This window comes from Antedon mediterranea, chromosome 9 (assembly GCF_964355755.1).
Source record: "Antedon mediterranea chromosome 9, ecAntMedi1.1, whole genome shotgun sequence".
Lineage (NCBI taxonomy): Eukaryota > Metazoa > Echinodermata > Crinoidea > Comatulida > Antedonidae > Antedon > Antedon mediterranea.
Genome location: NC_092678.1, coordinates 11,650,068 through 11,673,911, shown reverse-complemented (window position 1 = coordinate 11,673,911; position 23,844 = coordinate 11,650,068). Strand labels below are relative to the sequence as shown.

Sequence of the window (23,844 nt, the reverse complement as noted above, 5' to 3'; positions counted from 1 at the left end):
GGCCAACAAATTTGGCGCACGTAGCTTTGATTAACGCCAACAAGGTTTTGTCCTATCATGTGGGAACCGGTCTATTCTGGGTCAACAAAATGTGGATGTCAGTATCCGTTTTGGTAGCCCCCAGTCCAATCTGGGTAAACAAAATGATCTTTTCTTAACTTTATTTCTCATTTGTGTATTATTATCAATGTAAAATATTATCAACAAGATGATACAGTATTATTTTTAAATTTCAGAAATGAAAGAAATGTGAATAAAATGAAAGTGTTAACATCTAAGTCTAGGCCTAGTCTCTGTGTGTTGTTTACTGTAAAGGGCCAACATTTTTGTGACCCTTTTATTACCCAATGATCATGAAATTAAAGGGTGCGCGAAAATCGCAAAATTCCCAACAATGTTTACAGTTGATCAGGCCTACAGTTAGCCAGGTCAAGCCTAAATATGGAAAAAGTCAAAATAAAATAGTTACTATAAACGTCTAATTGTGTATTCTTTGAAACATTTACGAACCCTGATTATTATTTATATTGTTTGTTCAGGTGTAATTCAAACATTAAAATAAATTGCAACCGAAAATGCTAGCTAACCTGGGCCTACTTAGCCTGCGCTGCCTACCTCAATGATAACATTTCTCCTGACAGCGATTGGCACATGTGGCGCCGTGGGAGGATTGACAGCGATTGGCACATGTGGCGCCGTTGGAGGATTGATCGCTAAAATAATGTTCAAATTGGAATAAAAAAGCTTACAACATTGCTTTGGTAATTTGTTATGAAATGTATAGTGTACTTGCTTGATGAATCCTTTGTCCATTAAATCACATAATGAGTTGTAATGTGTCCATAAAGTAATTATGCGTACGCCTAGCTTGTGGTGTGTAGCAAATTTTGCAAAGAAAATTTTGGGCCTTACAGTATTTAAAATTCCTATTTCTGTTGCCTTTAAAAATAAATCCTCAAAATATAAGGGAAAATGTCACCTTTTAATAGGCCAGTACCTCAGTTTCAAATTTAATCAATTCAATTGTTAATACATTTATAATAATGTAAGAGTGCTATTTCTGACCATTAGAATTGTCATATTTTCGCCTCAACTCTGGTCTAACCATGGGGCTGAGTCTGGCCTAACCATGGGGCTGAGTCTGGCCTAACCATGGGGCTGAGTCTGGCCTAACCATGGGGCTGAGTCTGGCCTAACCATGTGGCTGAGTCTGGCCTAACCATGTGGCTGAGTCTGGCCTAACCATGGGGCTGAGTCTGGCCTAACCATGGGGCTGAGTCTGGCCTAACCACGGGGCTGAGTCTGGCCTAACCATGGGGCTGAGTCTGGCCTAACCATGGGGCTGAGTTGGTGTAGACTCTCTACAATCCTGAATCCTCCCCTGAGTATGTCTGAGGAACTATTAATTTACCGCCAAGGAGGTATATTTAATCGATCGCGTGTGTTTGTTTGTTAGCAGGATTACTCAAAAAGTAGTTTAGTAGAAAATCTTTCCCAAAATGAAAATACAGATAGATATGTGGTCAAGGACCATTCCATTAAATTTTGGAGGCAATCTGGACAACGGTCCCAATTCTGGACCACTTTTTAAAATTATTTTCAGACTTGCTAGTGTTAAAAGATAGGACAGAAATTTCAAAAGCCGGTGAGCAATCTTAAAGCAGGAGTAAACTAAAATTGTATTTTCTCGAGAACTACTTGTCCAAAAAACTTCATTTTTGTACAAGAGGCAAGAATTATATTTTGTGATTTGTAATTTTAAACCATAATTAGATTTAATGTACAAGTTTTTCGCGTTTCTGTTCTATTGTTTGTTGGTTGAAGCTATTGTTAGTTGAAAGGCAGGTTTACATAACCTTTACACCAAACTCGCATGCACATGTTTGTAGTGAAATTAGCCTCAATCACACACAGCATTAAGACACACACTTTCCGGTATAGAAGAATTTTACAGTAGGCGGAGGTATGCACTCTCAGATTGGCTTTTTAGTTTTCATCTTGATTCAGTGAAAACTATACTTATTACATAATACCAGCTCATAAAATAAAGAATAACATTTCTATTTAGAAATTGTTAATATTCCATTTGGTATTGATAATTATTTTTTTCAATTCTTTGAAATTGAAAATTGGATTTGAAATTGTTGTTGCTGCAATCACATGTTCTTTGAATGACTTGTAACAACATTATAGTCTTCTGAAAGTTTAATTTTAAAATGTTGTCATAATGACAGCAAGTGAAAAATCATGAATCGTGTCCCTTGAAATTTGAATTTGAGATTGAGGTGGTTAATTTTGCAATATTCCCCATGCCCCTAATCATGAATAAAATTAATTTAGACAGTCAATCATTTTAATTCTTGAAGATTGTTGATTGGTTCCACTTATTATTTTATTGTACGTTGTTAATTTCTCCCATTGAATAAAAAAAAGACTATTTTAGATTGGACATTCTTCTGAAACTATTTAAAACTAACCTGTGCTGTTTATATTAGTGTGCTAGCTACGGGCCTGCTATTATGATACCTAGGCAAGTAATTGGCATTCTGGTTTACCACTGAATATGATTATACATGCCTTCAAATCCGTGACTATAGTATGTGCATCATAATGATCTTAGTAAATTGAAATATACACACCCTTTCCCATAAGTATTAGTATTAATCCGCATTCTCTAAAGTACAAACCAATTATTAAATTTAAACTAGGAACACCTTCCTGTCTGCTGGGACACAACACAGACACTTCTTTTACAATCTATATATAAATTATGGTTAATTAATTAATAGGCAAGCACAATGCAAAAACTTCGGTACAAATCTCCGCCTTGGATACCTACCTTTTCTATCTTAGATGTACCGCGAAACGTAGATTTGATAACATTAGTGTTCAGTACTACGCTATTGTTCCATATATCTATCTTAGGAAGATATTGTAAAGAGTTTTTTAACAAAATTTATGATTTCATCAGTATATTTTCACTTCAATTTCAATTATACGCGGGTTGAAGTAATTTCCGGGTTCACGATAAGTTCACATGTTCACCTTGCAACTTCCTGGTTTCAACTAAGTTGGCCGTTAGTGGCTATATAGCCATTTTAGTTTTTGGTTTATTTTCGGATCGGAGGGCGAGAACCATCGTCTACACTTCCTAGTAAACACAATTTGCATAACAAAGAGCTATCTAAGAGCTAAAAACATTGGAGATCAAAAAGAACTGACAATTGCTAAATAGGCGGTTAATATTTTTTCCTCAACAAATGTTTATATTGTAAATACATAATATGTAGGCCTATTATAGGCATTTGACTCCTTGGGACCCTTTTTAAGCAGGCCCCTGGATCCTAGGCCTGAAAACCCCTTGTCAAATCCTGCATATTAGCTATGATTGTTTCCAATCTCTTTGAACTTTATCTCAGTTATGAAGTATATGACGAAAAAGTATGTACCGGTAGATGTATTCTTCCCATGTCTTTGATTGTGGCGTTTTTATTAAAATACTTGGCAAGAAATAAATTCATTTGCAATAATGCAAAAATGTATTAATTATACGTTGTTAATTACCATAACCTTTTATAATGCAGAGTTTACTGCAGGGAATTAATTTGTATTGATTTTTATATTAAATTTTAAATTCGCTGTATAAATACTAATGAAACAGCTGGTTTCAATACTGCCATTGCTAACAATAAAGTTGACCTATTATCTTTTGAAATTTGAATTATTTTTGATGAATCTTTGTGCCATGATTCACAGTATAATAATTATCAGCAATTAACATGGATATTAACCAATTGATACACTAATATATAACATGTATTTCCCAAGAGGAATGACTGAATTAAACTCGTTCAACTAATTCAATAAAGTAGTTGAGGCGCGGGCTAAAGCTGCACTCATAATGTCTATTTTGTATTCAACATTTTATCTATTAATTTCTGCATAGAGATTAGTTGAAATCGAAAACAGATTGAATTTCTAATGAAATAGAATTTATTTTAAATATTATATTAATCATTCTTTAAGTACGGTAACATTTTGAACTGTTTCACAAGAATATACAAATTAAAGTTATCATTAATTTTCAAAACTAATTTGAATTAAAGTATATATTCATATTTTATATTTTTTGCCCAGAAGTCTTTGGTTGTGAATGTCAAATAACTTATGTTGTAGTGACTGGAAATACAAAGAACATTTCAGATTCAACATCTTAATAATAATAAACATTAACATTTTATTTGTGTCAATAATTATGCAATATATTCATAACTACATTTGCAATTATTTTAATAATGTAATTTAATACTTTTAAAAACTTAGTAATTTTATATTCTACTTCTAAATACTTTTTTATATTCTTTTTCTAGGAAAGACATTTCATCAATTTTATATTACAAATTTTAAAAATGTGTTGAAAGCCATGAATAGTTTAGTGTCTCAGTGGATCTTGATTTTTATCATTTTGTATGAAAACTAATTCCAAATATTTACCATTCTGTAGAGAATTATTGGAATTATGATACTGTGGTCAATTGTATAAAATATTATATATCGCTCTTCAATGTTGCATTATGGTGTATCAATAACATGGAAATTCTCAGATAGATTCAATAAGGAAAATGTACTATGAAAGTGAAGTCTTCCTACCCCAGCCCAATGAACAGGTTTTATATTTAGCAAGCATTAGGCTACAACAAAACTGGCTTACAAGTGTAATTAACTATGTTAATATAAATGAAATTCAATATTTCAAACTTTATTTGTTTATCATGGAAATATTAAAGATATATTGAATTAAAGATATATAGGTCCGCTTGAAAAAAATTTAAACAAAGTTCTCTATCTTCAAGAGATTGAAGTTGGAGTGTGAAAAAGGCATTTACATAATTAACAGTATTCTTTTCCCAAGATAATTTTGCATAAACTCTTTTGGACACGTTCTAATCTTATAAGGTGATCACGTGTTAGTCCAGCGTTCCATACCGAACATGAATATCCCATAGTGAGCCGAAGATACGACTTGTATATGGTAGTCATTTCTTGACGATTTAGACCTTACGGATCATTTTTTGATTTGATTTGCAAATTAATTCGTTAACATGGACATTCCATTTTAGGTTGTAAATTCACTCCTAATAATTTGACACAGTTAACAACATTGAAAGCATTGTCACTTAATATACTTAGTAATTAGTATAGGAGGTGCAATTGTGTTTTTACCAAAATATATTTGCTTTGCTTGGCATTTGCTAGGATTGAGTTTCAGTTTATTTGTAGTACTATGATTCTAACTCATCAAGAGATACTTAAAGCCTACTGGGATTTCTAGTAAAATTGCTCTCACCCAGAGTTACTGTAGGTGATACATATTTCCAGATATTAATTTTTAGATTACATCTGGCAAAAACATCATTGATAACGCAAGCATAGTACCTTGTAGATAGTAACGTCCACTCGGAGAAGGTATCTTTGTACCAAACGCTCTGTTGTCTATTGGTCAGAAAGTTGACCACCCACTGAAGAATCGTTGAGGATACACCGATGTTTTGAAGATGGTAAAACGCTGTGATCAATTGAGTCAAATGTCTTTGAGAAATCAGTCAGTACCACTGATACTGCCAGACTTCTCAGCATTTGACACAATTTGATGGTAAACATCGATGAGACAGTGGGTAGTTGACTTGCCTTTCTAGTTATCTTTGTCAAAATTAGCGTGAATAGATGGTAAAAGTTGATTAGCTATTAAATGTTCCGCTACTTTGGCCAATGTTGGGGTGAGAGATATGAGACGAAGAGCAGTATTTGTAGATGGGGTTTTCTTTGGCAATGGGATTACGTTTGCTCATTTCCATTCTGCTGGAATCTTTCCAGCTTTAATTGATTATGTCACACTAAGGACCATTTATTTCGCATGCGAACTTCTTTAATATTTTTTGTGGAATCTCGTCAGGATTTCGATAATGATATCTTTTATCGTAAATTGTGTTGCGTAATTTTGTCCTCAGGACTTTATTGCCACTAGTAAACACTGTTTGTCATCGTAGTATTAGGTATTTTATACGATCTGTCATCTAACACTTACTATTTGGGTGTAGTTTTACTAGAAGAACTTGTTTATACCAGAGGAAAAAATTTTATAAAAGGCATTGGCTTTAATTGTTTAAACATCGTTTGCACCATACACTGTATCCCAATCTAAATTTGTTATACAGCGACCAAAGTTTAAATCAATTTTTTATTTGTTTATCATCAAAATATTGAATCATAATTGTGTGCCTTTTTTGGTGAATGCATATTAAAATTTAGGACTATATACATACATTTTAAGATTATTTACCCTGGTTATTTTCTGATTGCATAAATGTTGTAACTGCAGGTAATATTAGTGAATGGATTAATAGAAGATGAAAGCAGAGCAAAATTTTTGTTTGAAATAAGAGTTGTCATTTGCTGGGTTGTAATATAATTGATCATATGTACAATGTGTAGAATATGTATTAGCTGATGAGATGATTAGTAAATGGCCCAAAGGAACTTGAAGAAATCTTGGTGACTTCAATTCAGCTGCAATCATACAAGTCTTTAAATTATTACTAATTGTTCCAACTTTCAAAGCTCTAGACACTTTTATGTTAATATAAAGTGTTTTTTGCCGTCTTTATTTCTTTTGTATGGGTAGCCATTATGGGTAGTCAGTAAAGATAGATAACTCATAATGGTGCCTATGTTAAAAAGACAGAAATACAAATACCCCATCTGCCAACCTCATTCAAAATATACTAGCATTCCAGCATTATTAAGCTATATTCACCCTACTGTACCAGTTAAATAAACTACAGTATTTTAAAAAACTACTAGGCTACAAACTATCAACTAATAACCATTACTTTAATTACCATTACTTTTTATAAGAGAAATATATATATATTGCACCTTGTATTTATTAAACATAGGGACTACAATCATGTCTTTTTAAGCCAAGAGCCATTCACATTCAGGCTAAAAACTAGCCTGTGGAATGGATGGGCAATAGAGATGGATCAATACAAGATAGACTGAAGACCCATAACTACAGGCCAGTTTTTATGGTTCTAGCAAACCTGATCCCCTTTACAGCGAACCCCCTTTAACTGACTGCGAACCTACATCCCTCACATGCCCAATATCCTCACCTCATCTCTGATAATCCTCCAAATACTGTATGTGCCTTACAGTACAAAAGGTTATTTGTAAATTGAAAAATTTGTAAACTCGTTCATGAATAACTCATACTTTCTTCCCTGTATGAGCGTACGTGTCTGTAAATTTAGGAGTTGCAAATGAATTACCGATTTTCACCTGAAAAATAAATCTGAATTTTTTGTCCTTGGATGTAACATGATATTGACATAAATACTGCACTACAGTGAGCTAGGCTACGAACGATTTATACAAAGTACACCGTCAGACACCCGCGTACCTATTGTTTAAATCACTGGCAGTCACCATGCATAAAGTATATAGCCTTCCGATTTACATTAGAAAATGGAACGCTGCAGTTACCTACAGTATTTATGTGTGGCTATGAAGTATATTATCATCATAGAGAATTATAGTGAATATTAATATATTACACTATGGTATCATGTACTGTAGTTTACATTATAGCATCTGATGATTTTAACTCAATATCACCTATTTACATTGATATATATAATTTCCTTAACAAATTGCTGTAAATAGATATAGAGCATAAGTATTGAATTTGACTTCTCACCCAAATTGTGCCTTTTTTCAGGCTTTCCCTAGACGTACGTTCACATTGAAATTGAACGCAATCCATTTACTGAAAAACAATAGGTAGTTCCGCACAGAGCATGCGCATCTAACATACGGCAACAAAATGTTATTGTCCTTTAAATAGTCCATGTGTGTGAGGAGAAGGAAAAAAGTATGATGTTTTACTCATTGGTAGCATGCTGCATGAGAAGTGTCTTTTCCGACCAATTATCATGACAGGCTACCCATCTCACGTTCAGTACACAACTTTCTGGTGACCAAAGGATTCTTTATACAAGCATATCCAAAATGGTTACAAATACTGCATTTCAGTGACCTCAAAAAGTCATACCACGTATGGGATATTGGCCAATGCTTCACAGGGTTAATCATAGTTAACAAAAACCTAAAAAATAGAATATAATTACATCATGTGATATTGAAGGAATAGTTTAAACATTTATTTTGTGATAATAAAAACTCCTGCTTTATTGAGGAGATGATATGATATAATTTGCATAAAATAAAAAGCCTGTGACTATATTGAATGTCATTTTGTAACATTCAGATTTCTAGAAAAAAATATTGTTAGCTTTTACCAATCATAATGTTATCATGCATTTCAAGTAAACACTTCAATATCTAATCTCCTTATGTGTCATCATCAATAAAAATAATGTCATTTATATTAGTTTTGGTAAATGCAGTATCAAAAGATTTTTTCATAAGTCATGGATGTGAGTGATGTGTGGTAAGGAGGCTTGGACATGGCAATGCAAAGTAAATGAATGTCCCAGTAAAGCGGGCGAAACAATGAAACCAATCTGTGTCCATATGTGTCACTTAAAGTATTATTTTTTATAATCAGTATTTTTTATTATCAGTATTAATACTGTTTTATTAATTATCTGTGTATAACTTCTGGTGTAGTAAGCCTATTGTTAATTAAGAGAATAAATTACCGCTGAACGTTCCAACCACCAAGTTAAACATTTCAGAAAGTACATATCATGCAATCTAGTAACTAAATAATTATAATATAGCGTACTGACGCGATCCAAAAAGCTAAACACTCTTTACTGTTTACCTTCCGTTGACTTTGTGTGAAGAACAATCAAACAATTGAAGACGGTTCCCACACAAGATACACAATTTACTGTCAAATACTGTAATTGTATTTTATATTTTATAATCATATGAAGAAAAACATATGTTGAATCACTTAATTGAACATAAAAATGCAATTTTTAAAAAATAATTTAATGCAATTTAGTGACCTTGCCAACAGCTTTTATCTGTCCATATTTGCTAATAACCAATATGGTCATTATCACAAGGCCAGTTAGATTTAGATTTGATTAAAGATAGTGTTTGACACAGTAGTAGTAGAATAAGGATATTTCTACACAGAGATATATTGAATTTTTCCATTCAATGAATACAAATATTAAATTATTTGTTTTATATTTTTTTCAATTTTATTCAATTTAACCATTGTAAATATTGACGAATATTAGGTCGGGAAGCTAGGTCATTAAAATAAAGTTCTCCAACTATATAAACATGCAGTATCATCGTAATAGACAGCATGCACAACAAGTTGGTTTCCAAACGTGATAGTCAACAATGTCACATAGCAAACATTCTCAAAATGTTTACAGAAAACGTTATTTATTTATTTTTTCAATAGTAGTTTTCAATAGTAGTTTTCAATAGTAGTTTTCAATAGTAGTTTTCAATGGTAGTTAATGATGCAGAATTAAATTTGATATGATTACAAATAATGAGATAAAGAGATGCTAATAAACAAGTAGGCCTAGCTAAAATTGCCCATTAAGGTAAGCAGGCAAACATGTATAATTGAATACTTTAAATGAAATGTTCAGATTTTCCTATTCTACATGAAGATTGTAAAAATACTGCTATTTTGTATAATAATGGTTTTTGAACTGCCTTACTTTTTCAACATCGCATACACAACATAGGAAGATTTGTTTTGTTTAAAATTACTGTATACAACCCTACTCAGTTATTTCAGTGACGTCATCTAGCGTCTTGGTTTACTATTCCCTCTGTTTGTTTACAAAATGATAATAAATTAATTTCACTGTCTCTGTTTTCCACCATGTTTAATGGACAGTATTCTTCAAGACACACAAATCCATAACTTCACTCTAAAGATAAGATACAAGATACAAACAGCTTTATAGTTCAATACAAGTTACTATGTTTTTACTAAATATTATTTTATCTTATCTTCGCCATGCAAACCTTCAAACAAGATATATTATTTAGTTAACATAAAATTAATTACAGTAGAATCATTTGGGATACCCCTATAGAGGCGAAAATATCTTGTAAAACAAACGAGGAGGAGCACTACATAAATGTAACACTAAAGCTATAAAAAGCAAAATAGTTGAATACTGTATTAGCAATCTATTATTGAACAGAAACGAAATGAATAACATGTGTTTTTTTAATCTTAGCACTTAAGCTTTTGATATAAACATGGATCATTATTATTTTTATACAAGTAAATATATATTAAACTTTTATTTATATTATGGTATATAAGATATATTTACTGTAAGAAATTGTTTAAAGCTCTTAAAAACAAACAAAAAACAATTAAACATCGTACACTACCAAAATATAAATTAAAAGGTACTTAAATAATTCTTAAAATGTAATAAATTTGTTATGTAATGGATAATCACATTTTTTAACTAGAATTTTAACTGCAAAATGTAACATGTTGAAATATTTTCTTTGAAATGAACTGCTATTATATGACTTGAAGTTATTTTAAAAATCATGATTTTAGCCATGAACGTAGATACACGTTTTCGCCATTGGAATTTATATGTGATCTTTTAAAGTTATATGTGCACGTGTGTCGCTATTTCACATTAGGGTCATGAAACTTATCATACATGGTTTATAAAACAAAAATCTGGCACAAACATCTTCTTTGTACATGTCTACGTGTTGTGCACATGCACAAACCTTGACAGATTTTGAAATGCTCAAAATGCCCTGAATTATTTTTAATTTCTCAACCGTGCTTACAAGTCAATTTTGCCGTCAAGATTGTACTCAGTTATTATTATTTGAGGCCTGGCATCACAAAAGCGGTGCAGAGTCGCAACGCAAGATTATATCCAGTTATTTTTATTCATTTTTTATACTGGATAACTTCGTTATTCAAAGGCAGGCTGCAGAGGACCAGTTATGATGAGTACTAGCACAACGTGGTAACCCCTTAATCATCTCAAATGATGTACTAGTTCTTTAAATGAGCTAGATGTGTCAACTGAACCTACGGTTTATAGTCCTTATCCGAGAAGACTTGTTCTACCACCAGAACCATTGAGCGAGTGAGCCTTAAAACCTTGCCGGTGTTATGGCTATGTACGACGGCTCTACTGTCTTAAGCACTTGGCCACCTAACTCGCTTGTTGTTTACATACTATTTACAGTAATTGGTTTAATATTACAATTTTTTTTCTGAAAGTATTTTACTAATAATTATTATTATTATCTTTTCAGATTAAATCCGGATCCACTGTTGTTTATTTCAGTGATAATGATCAGTGTAACAATAGCTTTAATTCCTTTATGCCATGAGCTGTGGATGTTGGCTGTGGTTCTTGCTATAATGGGAATATTCATGGGTATTATAGATACAGTCGCTAACGTATCACTTCTAAAAATATATGGCAAGTTGGTGTCTCCATTTTTACAGGTAAGTAAATCATATTGAATTTCCACATAAAAATATATATGAAATAAAAACTAAAGATTGAAAAAAAAATAATTTTCAAGTGCTTTGCTACATCGTCTTTAGGTATTTATACCGTACAAATCACAGTAAGATTACATGTTATAAAGTGCTACATTGCCGGTTTCAAACTCTTGTTTTATCAATTAACAACATAAAGTTATCTGTTTGGCCCTGTTTCTGCTGCCAAAAATATACCGTGTATATACGGTATATTTTATATACGATATATTTTTTGGCAGCAGAAATGGGTCTCATAAAAAATATACCGTATATATATATGCGGTATATATACCGCATAAATATCCCCATCGTTTGTGGATATTATACGGTATATTCATATTTCGTATCCCGTTTCTGCTGCACTCAAAATATACCGTATATGTGACCCGGCCCATGACACGAGGTCAAAAACTAACAGAGCGTGACGCGTTTGTTTGGTTTTTCTGCTGCATTGACACACACGTGTATAAGCAAGCAACAGATCAAAATATCACTGTGGACTGAAGAAATAACTATTTTTGCAATTCAATTGTGGGGAGAAGCGAAGGTTGGGGGGAGACTGCATGGTAATAGAAGAGATACCGAGATTTACAAAAGTATCTCAAACAAAATAAAAGCAGAATTTATTATTGGCAAACGCCGTCGTCTTCTTTGCATAAATCTAGTCAATGCCCATTCTACATTTCTAGATTGTTTGTGCGGTGTAAATTCGTTGCCACTTCTGCTCATTAGATTTAAAATAGAAAGCAATGCTACGACGTTTTGAGAAACCATCATTGTTTTGTTTTTGTCATGTAACCTCACTACACGAGACTCTAGGTCAATCCATACTTCCGTCTCACGAAATGCATTTTGGGTAATGAAAGCCAACTTTTTTACAGCCCACCCACGAAGTATGTGCAGCGGAAATGGTGCACGAATTTCATATACGGTATATTTATATGGTATATTTATACGGTATATTTATACGGTATATTTGGGATTGGCAGCAGAAACAGGGCCTTTAAAAATGCAAAACCCAAAACCTGCAGCCAATTTCACAGCATTCATATGTGGAGTTACCTGATTATCATAAATACAAATTATGAATGTTGTTTATTTGGTAACATATGTTTGTAAGGAGTTATTGTTCATCTGAAATATCCAATACATTGTATTGTGTATGTATTTAATATTTAGATATTAAGTATTATTATATAAAAAGGCTGAATTTGTGGCTTGTATGCTTGATAACAATAGTCAGACACCAATTTTATTGAATTTTTGTTTTTGTTGTTTTAAAGGCTTTACATTTTTGTTATGGTCTTGGAGCTTTTATCAGCCCTATTGTAGCTGAACCGTTCCTTCTGAATGAAGATTGTACAAACTTGATAGAAAACAAAACAGAAGCAAATGAGACTGACCGGTTTGAACGGCAAACAGTAACCGCAGGATATGCAGTGACCCAGGCACCAAATACAACAATAGCTACATTAGAGGAGGCTCAACATAAAACCCATGTTAGATATGCCTTTTGGATTATGGCAGTTATTCAGGTAAACTATGAAGTCTACATTTTAATTCCTTCAAATTTCTGTAATAGGGATAATTTGTCACATATGATGCCAGAGATTGAATTAGTGGTTGCTGATCCTGTATATCATCTGGTTCTCAGTAGGTTGCTGTACAGAGCGATGCGATACTGAGACAAACTATCTTTAAGTCGTTCACGCTTGACAACAGATTATAGCGTGAACCTAACTTTAGACTCAGTGTAAAACTTTGCCACACTACATGATACTGTTCCTCCAATTACTACTACTAGAGCCCTATTAAGGGACAATTTTGGGAAACTAACCAAAAAAATAATAAATAATACTATAAACCAAAATGAACAATAATTGATCTGGACTGGACTTAGCTACGGGAATTTGATGGAACTGAGGAAATACAGTTGATTTTACTTTGTATTTATACAGTATCAGTACCACACGGTAAGACATTCAGCGATCAACATGCTACCTCTTATTCTGTAACAAATTACCTATAGTTGACAGACCTCTTATTGTGCTAGGTTTTTTTGAAACAATTCTTTATTCAACTGTTGCAGTGTTAATATCCTTTAAAACTAATAGACTAATTAAGTTAAACATTTTTTTATCAACTGTAGTCACAGATAAAAAAAAACTGGATCAAATTTCTGTCGTGAGTACTTGTCACTGAGTAAATTGACACTTGGAAAGAGTTTGCAATGTTCCATTCATAGCCGTCAACCAATACAGTAAAGTAAAATAGTATTTTTTATAACTTTTTTTAATAGTTTACCATTACAATGTTGTAAGCGATTTGTGTACCGAGATTCAGAAATTAAAAACAATTCTTGTAAACAGAGCAGCAAAGCATCCTTGTATTATTGTGTGTGGTATGTTTCAGCGTGAACCATACATACAGTGTGTAACTATACATTTGAAAATTCAGGGCACATCTAATCTAAATTCGTTAAAAAGTTAATTAGTATACTGATTTTCACTAGGTGTTAAAAATCAGTACCAAAAGTATAAAAATTCTAAAAGTTAGGTGCGATTTACTGAAATATCCTCTTATGTAAATATAGCTGATTCAAGGTATTTCTAAACACATCAAAGTTCCAAAAAAAACATATCAAACCCTATTGAACCAACTTAAAAGTTACTGGATTGTGTAGTGTACTACAAAATTAATTTAAAAAGTGTACATTTTTGTTGTCGACTACTTATTTTTGTGGTAAAACATTATTTTTTGGTTAAAAAGTAATTGCTAAACCCTACAAACCTCCAAAAAACAGCAAACCCCACCGGACCAACAAAAAAGTTACTGAATCGTGTAGTCTACTACACACTTAATATCTCAATTAAAACTACATCTACTTGTGTACTCCGATGTTCATAGTTTATACAATTATTTTGATATATATTACAGATATTTTCGCAGGCCATTTTTGTAAAGTAAAAGTAAGGGAGTCAGAACTATTTATTTGATCCAAAAACAAATATCAATAAGTACTTAGAATATCACTTGAATGTGAAAGGATGCGGAAGAATGGCAGCAAATATGACAGCAGTTTTTATAACATTTTGTTTATACATAACTTTATAAGAAAAACAAACAATACAAAAATAAGGTTAACTCAAGTTGACCATTTGTGATAATAGGGAGTTTTTGTAGAAGCGTGTCAACATTAACGTTACATAACAGTGTAATTCAGCCAACAGTTGCACAATGTACTTTTGTTTCAACTGGAAGTGCAGAACCCAATGCATATGTCCCGCATGCAACATACGTCGCTCGTATAAACAAATCATGGAATACCTTGGGCCTAGATACTAGGCCTAGCTAGAATTTGTTTAATCATGCATATTGGGTAATAAATAGGTTTCTTATTGTTTGGCTTTTAAATTAAAAACATAACTTTAGATTTACCATTTGTTTTCTTAATCATTTTGCAGGAATGTAATGATTCTTCCATGTTACGATACTCTTCTTCGGTAACATTTTTCATTGATGCTAATTTGTTTTATCACAATATTTTTTATAAACAATAATAATGTTTTGTTGTAAAAATAAAATGTTTATTAATTCTCTTATGTATCAGAATCAAAATAGAGCTTAACATACACATTCTGATGAATTTCAGCCTCAGTTCTCATGTCAATGTCATAATAGGCAATTATAATATGTTATTAATTTCTTCACTTGGCACTAGAAATGATTACTTTTCATATTATGCCCATTTCCCATATTCACAGGTCGTTGTGCGAATGAAGATGAGTTTTATTCATATGCAAAACATCAAAGTCTTCATGTTGTTAAAAACTGTCAATATGACAGTAGAGCGATAATTCATGGAGTAAAGAATAAGAGGAGACACAACTTGAATAGTTCAGTCAGTTCATCGTGTTTACCGCTTGCTTAAGGCTATGCTTGTAATGAGTATTTAATAGGTGCTAAACACTGCCGTTACGTAACCCAATTAGCAAAGAGTACAATGTTTACTGCCCGCGGTCAATTTTGGTGTTAGTACACATGCGTATTAGGACGTCACAATACTCTTGCTAGGCGATGTGCGTTCAAGCGTGAAAGGTGTACTATACTGTTTGTAGACCTACTGAACTTGTATTCCGACCTTGTTTATTAATGTTTATAAAAAGCAGCGCTATATATATATTCTACTGGATATATATCTTTTATTAATAAATTAATAATACGAGTTTTATACGGCACCAATAAAGGAATTATATTTATATGGTTTACTGTGTACTAAATGTTGGTAATTTCTCCAGACAACTTATCATGAATCATGATGAATTAATGGGTTTAATAAGGTGCCAGCGGGGGGTTACGGGGGCTGTATCCCCTCGTCGTCTCGCCCACCCCCCCCCTTCCCCTCTGGGAAACGCGAGTACTTTTCGTCGGGGAATATAATATACAGTAAAAATCATTCACGTTCACTTCGTATAACTTCAGCGCCTAGAAAAACCGCGACGTTCCATTTTTTTTAGTACGTTGGTGGAGCGCGGAGAGCTATTGCACTTTGCATACATTATTGCCAGCGATCTAATAAACAATGAATAGGTACGCACTTGTCTGGCGGTTCCCCTTTGTACGAATTGTTTAACATTGGACCTGCTCCATTGCGGTTTACGTGTGATATCATGTTCCATCCAGGGACCAGAATGTGTACTTAGTTACTTTCCAGGCGAAGTTTACAGCCGCGTCAGTCGTGATCGACGTACGCAATACAGCAAAAGGGTACGAATAATGTTGGCGATCTATTGTTCGTATGTCCGATTTTTTAATTTTACGATTAACCGCTATGTACCGAACTGTACATAATCCTTTTAAACAATGGCTTATAATTACAAAAGAGCATAGACTATATTTGTAATTGAATTTTTAACCAACACATATAATTTGTAGTTGTTGTTATGGGTTGATACTAAACGAATATTCTCGTAGTACCGTACCATTTTATACCATATTATATAATAACGACCAACCGAAAACTAAAACTAATTGATTAATCTCTTCTTTAATAAAATATTACTACTATTTGTTTTCTAACGTTATTACAATTATTAATATATTAATATAGACCTACATAAAAAAACCTATTATTATTATTGATATTGTTTATTGTTACTATAGGCGCGCCTATGCCTGAACCTATTAGGCCTACCGGTTACGGTATGCACTAAATATGTCCATCATTATGGGATTAAATATTATCCTTATTTAGGCTATTTATTAAATAATAGTATATTACGAACTACTATGTAGTAGGCCTATGTGTAGCCACAAATCGTTAAACGATATATAATTTAAGTCCTACAATTTCACTGAACTCTAAGTATGTGATCGTAAAAATCATATATTTTATGATATTAATATCATAAATAATTTAATTATACAATATCCGACTAAAATAGAAGAATTTTAGTTTTGCTAAACGGTCATAATATAGACTGAAACATAAATTAAATGTCATATACAGTAATAAAAATAAGAAATTGTGTCGTTGGAATTCTAATATACGTATATTTTTGAATATTCATGAGAACAAATTATATAATTTTACGTCTATGGCTTGATAAAAAATATGATTAATTTGTTAGCTGGTATAAAAACTGCGATATCTCCGTGAAAATTTACTCGATTTTTAAACGGTTTTTTCGAGAAAAAAGCTCAAAGAACAATGAACAACTGCACAAAGGTCATGCTTCACTATGATGTATTAGAAACTACTGCGCAGCCTCTGTTTACTTTTTTTGTCACCGATGTCATGCCTGGCTTCTTCCTTAATTAGGGTGTTACGTAATCAGAGCCGACTCTGCAGCGAGCTGCACGGGTAAACAGGATGTTCTTCAAAGGATCGTTATGGGAAGTTTATTACCCTATGCTTAAGCACTACCGCGTGATACTAATTGGATTAACTGGATAGCTAGGCCGTGTTGTGCCTCCTCTTATTCTTTACTCCATGGATAATTTCATGAAAGTACTGTGATAGGTGCCAGTACCGACCGTGCCGTTTTAACCTAAGTACCTTAGTTACTGCTCTCATGAAATGTGTCCGGACTCTGCGTCTAGGACGTGTGTGATATTACCTTGACAGTAGTGCAGTAGTATAGGATGTGTGAAATGGTACTAGAATGTGTGATAACCATGACAGTACTAGTACTAGAATGTGTGATAACCATGACAGTACTAGTACTAGAATGTGTGATAACCATGACAGTACTAGTACTAGAATGTGTGATAACCATGACAGTAATAGTACTGTGTGATAGTACAGGACTTAGTGATGAAATGGGCATTGTATTCTCCAAAGATCAAAATGAATAGTAATTCCCCAAGTTCGATATATATATCTAGTTTAGACACAGATGCAAAAAATACTTACTATTTGTGGTTTCATTTGTAATGAACTACATAACCTTAACAAAATATTCATTATTGATATTCAAACTTAAGTCTAAAATTACAAAACTTTGTAACGATAGGTTATATAATGTATCTTCGATTGATCATTATATTAATTCACATAGCAATACTTTTGAATCATGTTGTCATGGGCTCATTTATAGCAGGCTCAAAGGCATTCAAGTAATGCTATGTAAACTCCTTTAACATGTAATCTATTTAGATATATATTAAATAATATAACATTAATTTCACAGATGATTTCCAAAATATTTGTCTATAGGCCTATAAGCTAATGCAACTACCTAACAATTGATCAAGTTCTAAAATGTAATTGCAGAATTGATGTGCAAAATGTATTTTTATCACATAGTTGTTTTACACACAAATATACAATTATTTCATTAAAAAGTATATATATTCAATCGGATAACTAATTACTATTGTGATAGTATTAGCAGTTAATTGGTCTGATATAAAAATGTAAATGGTTAATTTTTCTGATTATCACACTGTCACAATCTTTTGCTAATGCATAATAATGAGATGTTTAATTGTCTGGCATTTTAGGGCCAGGCAACTACAAAAACCACATTGTTTCTACTTTTCCTTGCTTGAAACTTGAGTGTTTCTACAGATTATGACATTATGATAGCCAATGCTTAATTACATAGCTTACATACATTTTTAAAAACCTATTAATGTTACACTTGATCACCAATACATGTTACACTTGATCACCAATACACGTTTTCTTTTTAAATATAACTCAACATACTGTGAGGGCTAGCAAATTAATTCAAAATATAGCCTACTTATTTAGTAATAAATACAGTTAGCAGGTATCTGTCCATATATGGCACCATCTTATATTGATTATAATGTTCAGGAATAAAAAAAATAAACAATGTACACAAATGATATAGACCATATTCAAAAACATTTTCATGTTTCTTAGCACCCTACTTACGCTAGCAAAAATATTGTTTTGCCAAAAGTTTAAAAAAAGTTTACTAAATAAATTTAGGCCATAGTCTGATTTCTCAGTCAGTTTCTTAGTCAGACTTGAATGCTTTTGAAGAAATGGGAAAAAGATTGGCAAATGTCCTTCAATCCTGCTAAATGCCTTTCCATGAGAGCTACACATAAGAAACCGATCATAAATAGATACCAAGTGGGTAATTCCACACTTGAAGAGGTAAAACATCATCCTTACCTAGGTGTTGAACTCAGTCATGCTTTAAAATGGTCAACCCATATAACCAAATTACTAACAAAGCAAACAAAATGCTGGGATTGCAGAAGAGAAACCTTTACTGTTCCAGCCCCTAGAATGCGCGTACTGCATGAAATGTTATAACTTTGCCGTCGCCCGAAATTTCATATTTTCTCTTCATTCAGTTGTAATTGTCGCCGAGATTAAACAAAAGAAAAGACATACTGTTACTGTTACAACGATCAACGTCGAGGGATACGTGTCTGTAAATAAAGAGTTGCAAATGAATTACCTATTTTCACCTGAAAAATAAACACATTGACGCGTGTATGGTACTCATACAGCAAGCTGGTGCACGAATGATTCGTACAAAGAACACCGCCAGACAACCGTGTAGGCCTACCTATTGTGTATTATACGTAAAAAATGGAACGCCATGGTTACCTACACTATGTGTGGTATAGTGTATCATCATCATAAAGGGATATGTTAATAATAATAGTACACTAACTATGGTAACTGTGTACTGTAGTTTACATTATAGCAACCGATTTTAGATCAGACTAATTTCTTGAGTATTAACCTTAAATTTAAAGCCCGTACAAAGTTCTCTGAACTCGAAGGAAGAAAATTGTAATGTATGTTAATATCATTTCCCACTGGAGAACAGTGACTTAGGGCCTGTTCGTAGGGGTTGCAAATACCAGCTTATTCCCGATTTCCGTTCGCGTGACCCAATTAACTTTTGCCTCAGGCTACAAAAAATTCGAGGCAAAATGTTCACCAAATTTGCAGGTTATTTCAGCGATAATCCAATTATACTCGGCCTTCGAGGATAATAAATCTCCGATAGAGGCGTTGTGTCAAATTTTGACAAACGTTCGCTGCCTAGGCCCGTCATTTCTCCTACGAAGCTCTACCATACACGCTTCGAGAGCGATCGTCAGCTGGTGCTGTCCTTGTTGGTGTAGACCGCTTAGTAGGCCTAGCTGGTCGGTGGTGTTTCGTGTAACATTGGGCTCAAATTCTTCGTCAAGGAGTAAAATAATGGTCGTCAGGAGAAGGCATATTTCGGCAGGATTATCGGCGTTAAGAGGCATAAGGTTTGTCGCAAGGATAAGCAGTGTAAAAGGTAGCAAGTAATTGTTATTGTAAAGAAAGATCGCGAGTAAAAAATATACAACACGAAACTAGCGCGCGAAAATGGGGTCGTAGGTTGTAAAAAAACGTAATTTTCGGTTTGTGATTCGTCGATTAAGCATTTAAGCGGTTAAATATTTCAAGTACGAACGACGCTCAATTTATAACCCGAGGCATGGGTGAAATTAAGCGCTTATTTTAACCACCGTACGAACACGACCTTAGTTAAATCTGGTTGAATAGTCTTGCAATCTCCTGTTATTCAGTTGAGTGTCTTGATTTATGGTGGTTAGAATGTTTGGTGGTTTGTCTTAAAGATGAACATTGTATGTTTTCTGGTGGTGTAGGCCTCCAGATTTTTATTTTATAAATAATATACCACTAAACACAGTAAAACCGTATGTATTTATTGTGTGCGAGTATTTTTCAGCATCGACATCCATTAGACAGTGTATACCATGATCCTATTTGGGGAAAATCATTGAACCTTAATTCGTTTTAATCGTCAATCAACTATCCAACTCAACTTAATTAGTAAACAGGGTTGGTGTTTAAAATCGGTGCTGAACATATGAACTAACTTTATATACCATCGAGTAAAAGTAACGCGCAATTTACAGAATTTGGCCCTTTGCTGTAAATTTATATATAGATTGATACCTTGATACAAATATGTGAAAGCGTTTGTGAAAGTGACTCAGTAAGAGTTATCCATATGTTACATTTGTGTTATTTAAACACAACTCAACTTTAGCAATATGCCTTAAGTTCAAAATTAAATTGAGATAGCCAAGGTCTAGATTACTGTTTCAACATAAGTTCTTTTTCATTATTAAGCCCTCTGGGCTTCTTCAGCATACTGGTTTCATGCTGCAATGAATAGAACATCGGTACCTTTATTTTTATGTTAGTTTGAAAAGGTTAACCTCTAATCCACCAAGAGCTATGAATGAATGAAGCAATATCTTTATTTAGTATTTTGTTATTAAATCTTTAATTGGTAGCCTACAGTCGCTGTATTAGAAATATTGTAAGCTATCATTGTGTATTTACATCAAAATGTAACCTAAACCTATATTACCTATGGATCTATATTAACAGCTATACTAATGCATCACTTTGATGCATTTCATACAACACTCATCTGCTTTTTCTAAATAGAATAAGAGTCACAAATGTGTTGATCTTGTTGCTCACATTTCGTACTTTAGTGACATGTCCGGGTACTGTTTAATTTCACTTTTGATCATTCAGTAGATAAAAGACACCAAAACATTTGATCTTGTATGTTACTCAATGATTAACACTAAAGCCTTTAAAAGCTTTGAACATTATCAAATGAAATTTAATAGCTAGAGTAATCTTCCGAAATTGTTTTTATGTGCCAGAAGTTAATGGAATATAATTTATTGTACATTATGATGTCAGCGGATATAAAAAAGGAGATTTTTATAAGACTGAAAAGTAATTAATTCTCTTAAAATAGATTATGATAATATTAATAATTAATACTTGTTATTGTCATACACAATTCATTAGAAGTTGTTTAAGATGTACGACATCACCAACCTGATGACGTTTGATGTAGAGGCCATGATAGATAATACACAGGATGTTATGTTCACATAGACTGTTTGGTTAAAAATACCAAATTTCTGGTTCAATTACCTCTGCCCAAGAATTCCATCTGATTTGTCAAATTTTGAAATTAGCTTTTTGTGAAATTCACGTTGCTGCATTCCGAGATTTCTACCGGACTTTATTCTTTCATAGCAGACTGGCTGCGTTTTGAGAATGAAATGTATTGTCTAAAAATAGCATAACTTGCTACTTGCTACCACTTTATATTCTTTATAGCAATCATATGATATAATACATGTGCAATATTATTGACAGATCTTTTAAGATATATTTTGATGAATAAATCTTTTTGCTTAAAGATACCTTCCCTACAATTTGTGACGTTTTGTAAAAATAATACATATATATTACTTTAAAAACATTATAAACCAGGTCATTCCTTGTCTTAAATTTACGTTTTATGGTAAATTATGATAAAAAGTGAGAAACAATGCACTACCTAAGTTGCTGGCAGCGCATGACTTCTCGTGGACGGTCTTTGGGCCTAGCCTAGCTAGACTTAGTTTTGAAGGCCTAGCGCAGCTGGTAAACATCGGTAACGTACGAACATTGTACGCTAGCTATATACCTAGCCTGACGTTGTATCTGCATTAATTGTCTTTCTATTTTTGCCAGACTTCGTTGATACAAATTGGGGAAAAGCTGGTATTTTCGCTGAAGAGTTAGGAGTCTTCCATTTGTTTTGGCTTCACAATCGATCAAAAAGTGGGTGAATTACAGTTAGAAAAACAGAAATATCAATCCGTGCGCAATGCATTTTGGGATTTATAGCGGGCCGCTATAATTATTAGATTGGACGTATTTTTCACATTTTTAACTATTTAAAGACGAAAAAAGTTATCACAATAGGACCCTTAGTATTATTTTTACATTAAATATAGTTTGTGATCTTAAAATAGATCTAAAAAACATAGGGAAGATGTCTTTAAGCAATTCCTAACTATCTTAATGCAAGATTGATAAATGCCAATCCTGCAACCTCTTCCATCTCAAAGTCCTGGAATAATTGATTATAATGGGATAGCAACCATTTTCCAATCAAATTAATATATGATGAGGGCATACCAACTGTTGTGTTCACTGTGTGGGCCAGTAGTATGTTCCATTCACATTTATTTATTTATTCAACTTTATTTCAAGGTTTACGGGGTTGAAATAAAATGATACTTTATAGACATAAGCCTTAAGCACCAGTGGTAGAGTGTCTGACATAAGCCTTAAGCACCAGTGGTAGAGTGTCTGACATAAGCCTTAAGCACCAGTGGTAGAGTGTCTGACATAAGCCTTAAGCACCAGTGGTAGAGTATCTGACATAAGCCTTAAGCACCAGTGGTAGAGTGTCTGACATAAGCCTTAAGCACCAGTGGTAGAGTGTCTGACATAAGCCTTAAGCACCAGTGGTAGAGTGTCTGAAATAAGCCTTAAGCACCAGTGGTAGAGTGTCTGACATAAGCCTTAAGCACCAGTGGTAGAGTGTCTGACATAAGCCTTAAGCACCAGTGGTAGAGTGTCTGACATAAGCCTTAAGCACCAGTGGTAGAGTGTCTGACATAAGCCTTAAGCACTAGTGGTAGAGTGTCTGACATAAGCCTTAAGCACCAGTGGTAGAGTGTCTGACATAAGCCTTAAGCACCAGTGGTAGAGTGTCTGACATAAGCCTTAAGCACCAGTGGTAGAGTGTCTGACATAAGCCTTAAGCACCAGTGGTAGAGTGTCTGACATAAGCCTTAAGCACCAGTGGTAGAGTGTCTGACATAAGCCTTAAGCACCAGTGGTAGAGTGTCTGACATAAGCCTTAAGCACCAGTGGTAGAGTGTCTGACATAAGCCTTAAGCACCAGTGGTAGAGTGTCTGATGCTTATTT

The 23,844-nt window shown here is 33.3% G+C and overlaps 1 protein-coding gene across 1 annotated transcript in view; it reads left to right on the top strand.

The window, feature by feature from the left end:
• Window positions 1-23,844, top strand: part of LOC140058720 (major facilitator superfamily domain-containing protein 4A-like) — a 77,546-nt gene that overhangs the window by 15,603 nt on the left and 38,099 nt on the right. Inside the window, exons 2-3 of the mRNA XM_072104436.1 lie at window positions 11,314-11,509; window positions 12,832-13,083. Of these exons, the coding sequence (XP_071960537.1) occupies window positions 11,314-11,509; window positions 12,832-13,083 (448 nt within the window). The remainder of the gene's footprint in view (window positions 1-11,313; window positions 11,510-12,831; window positions 13,084-23,844) is intronic.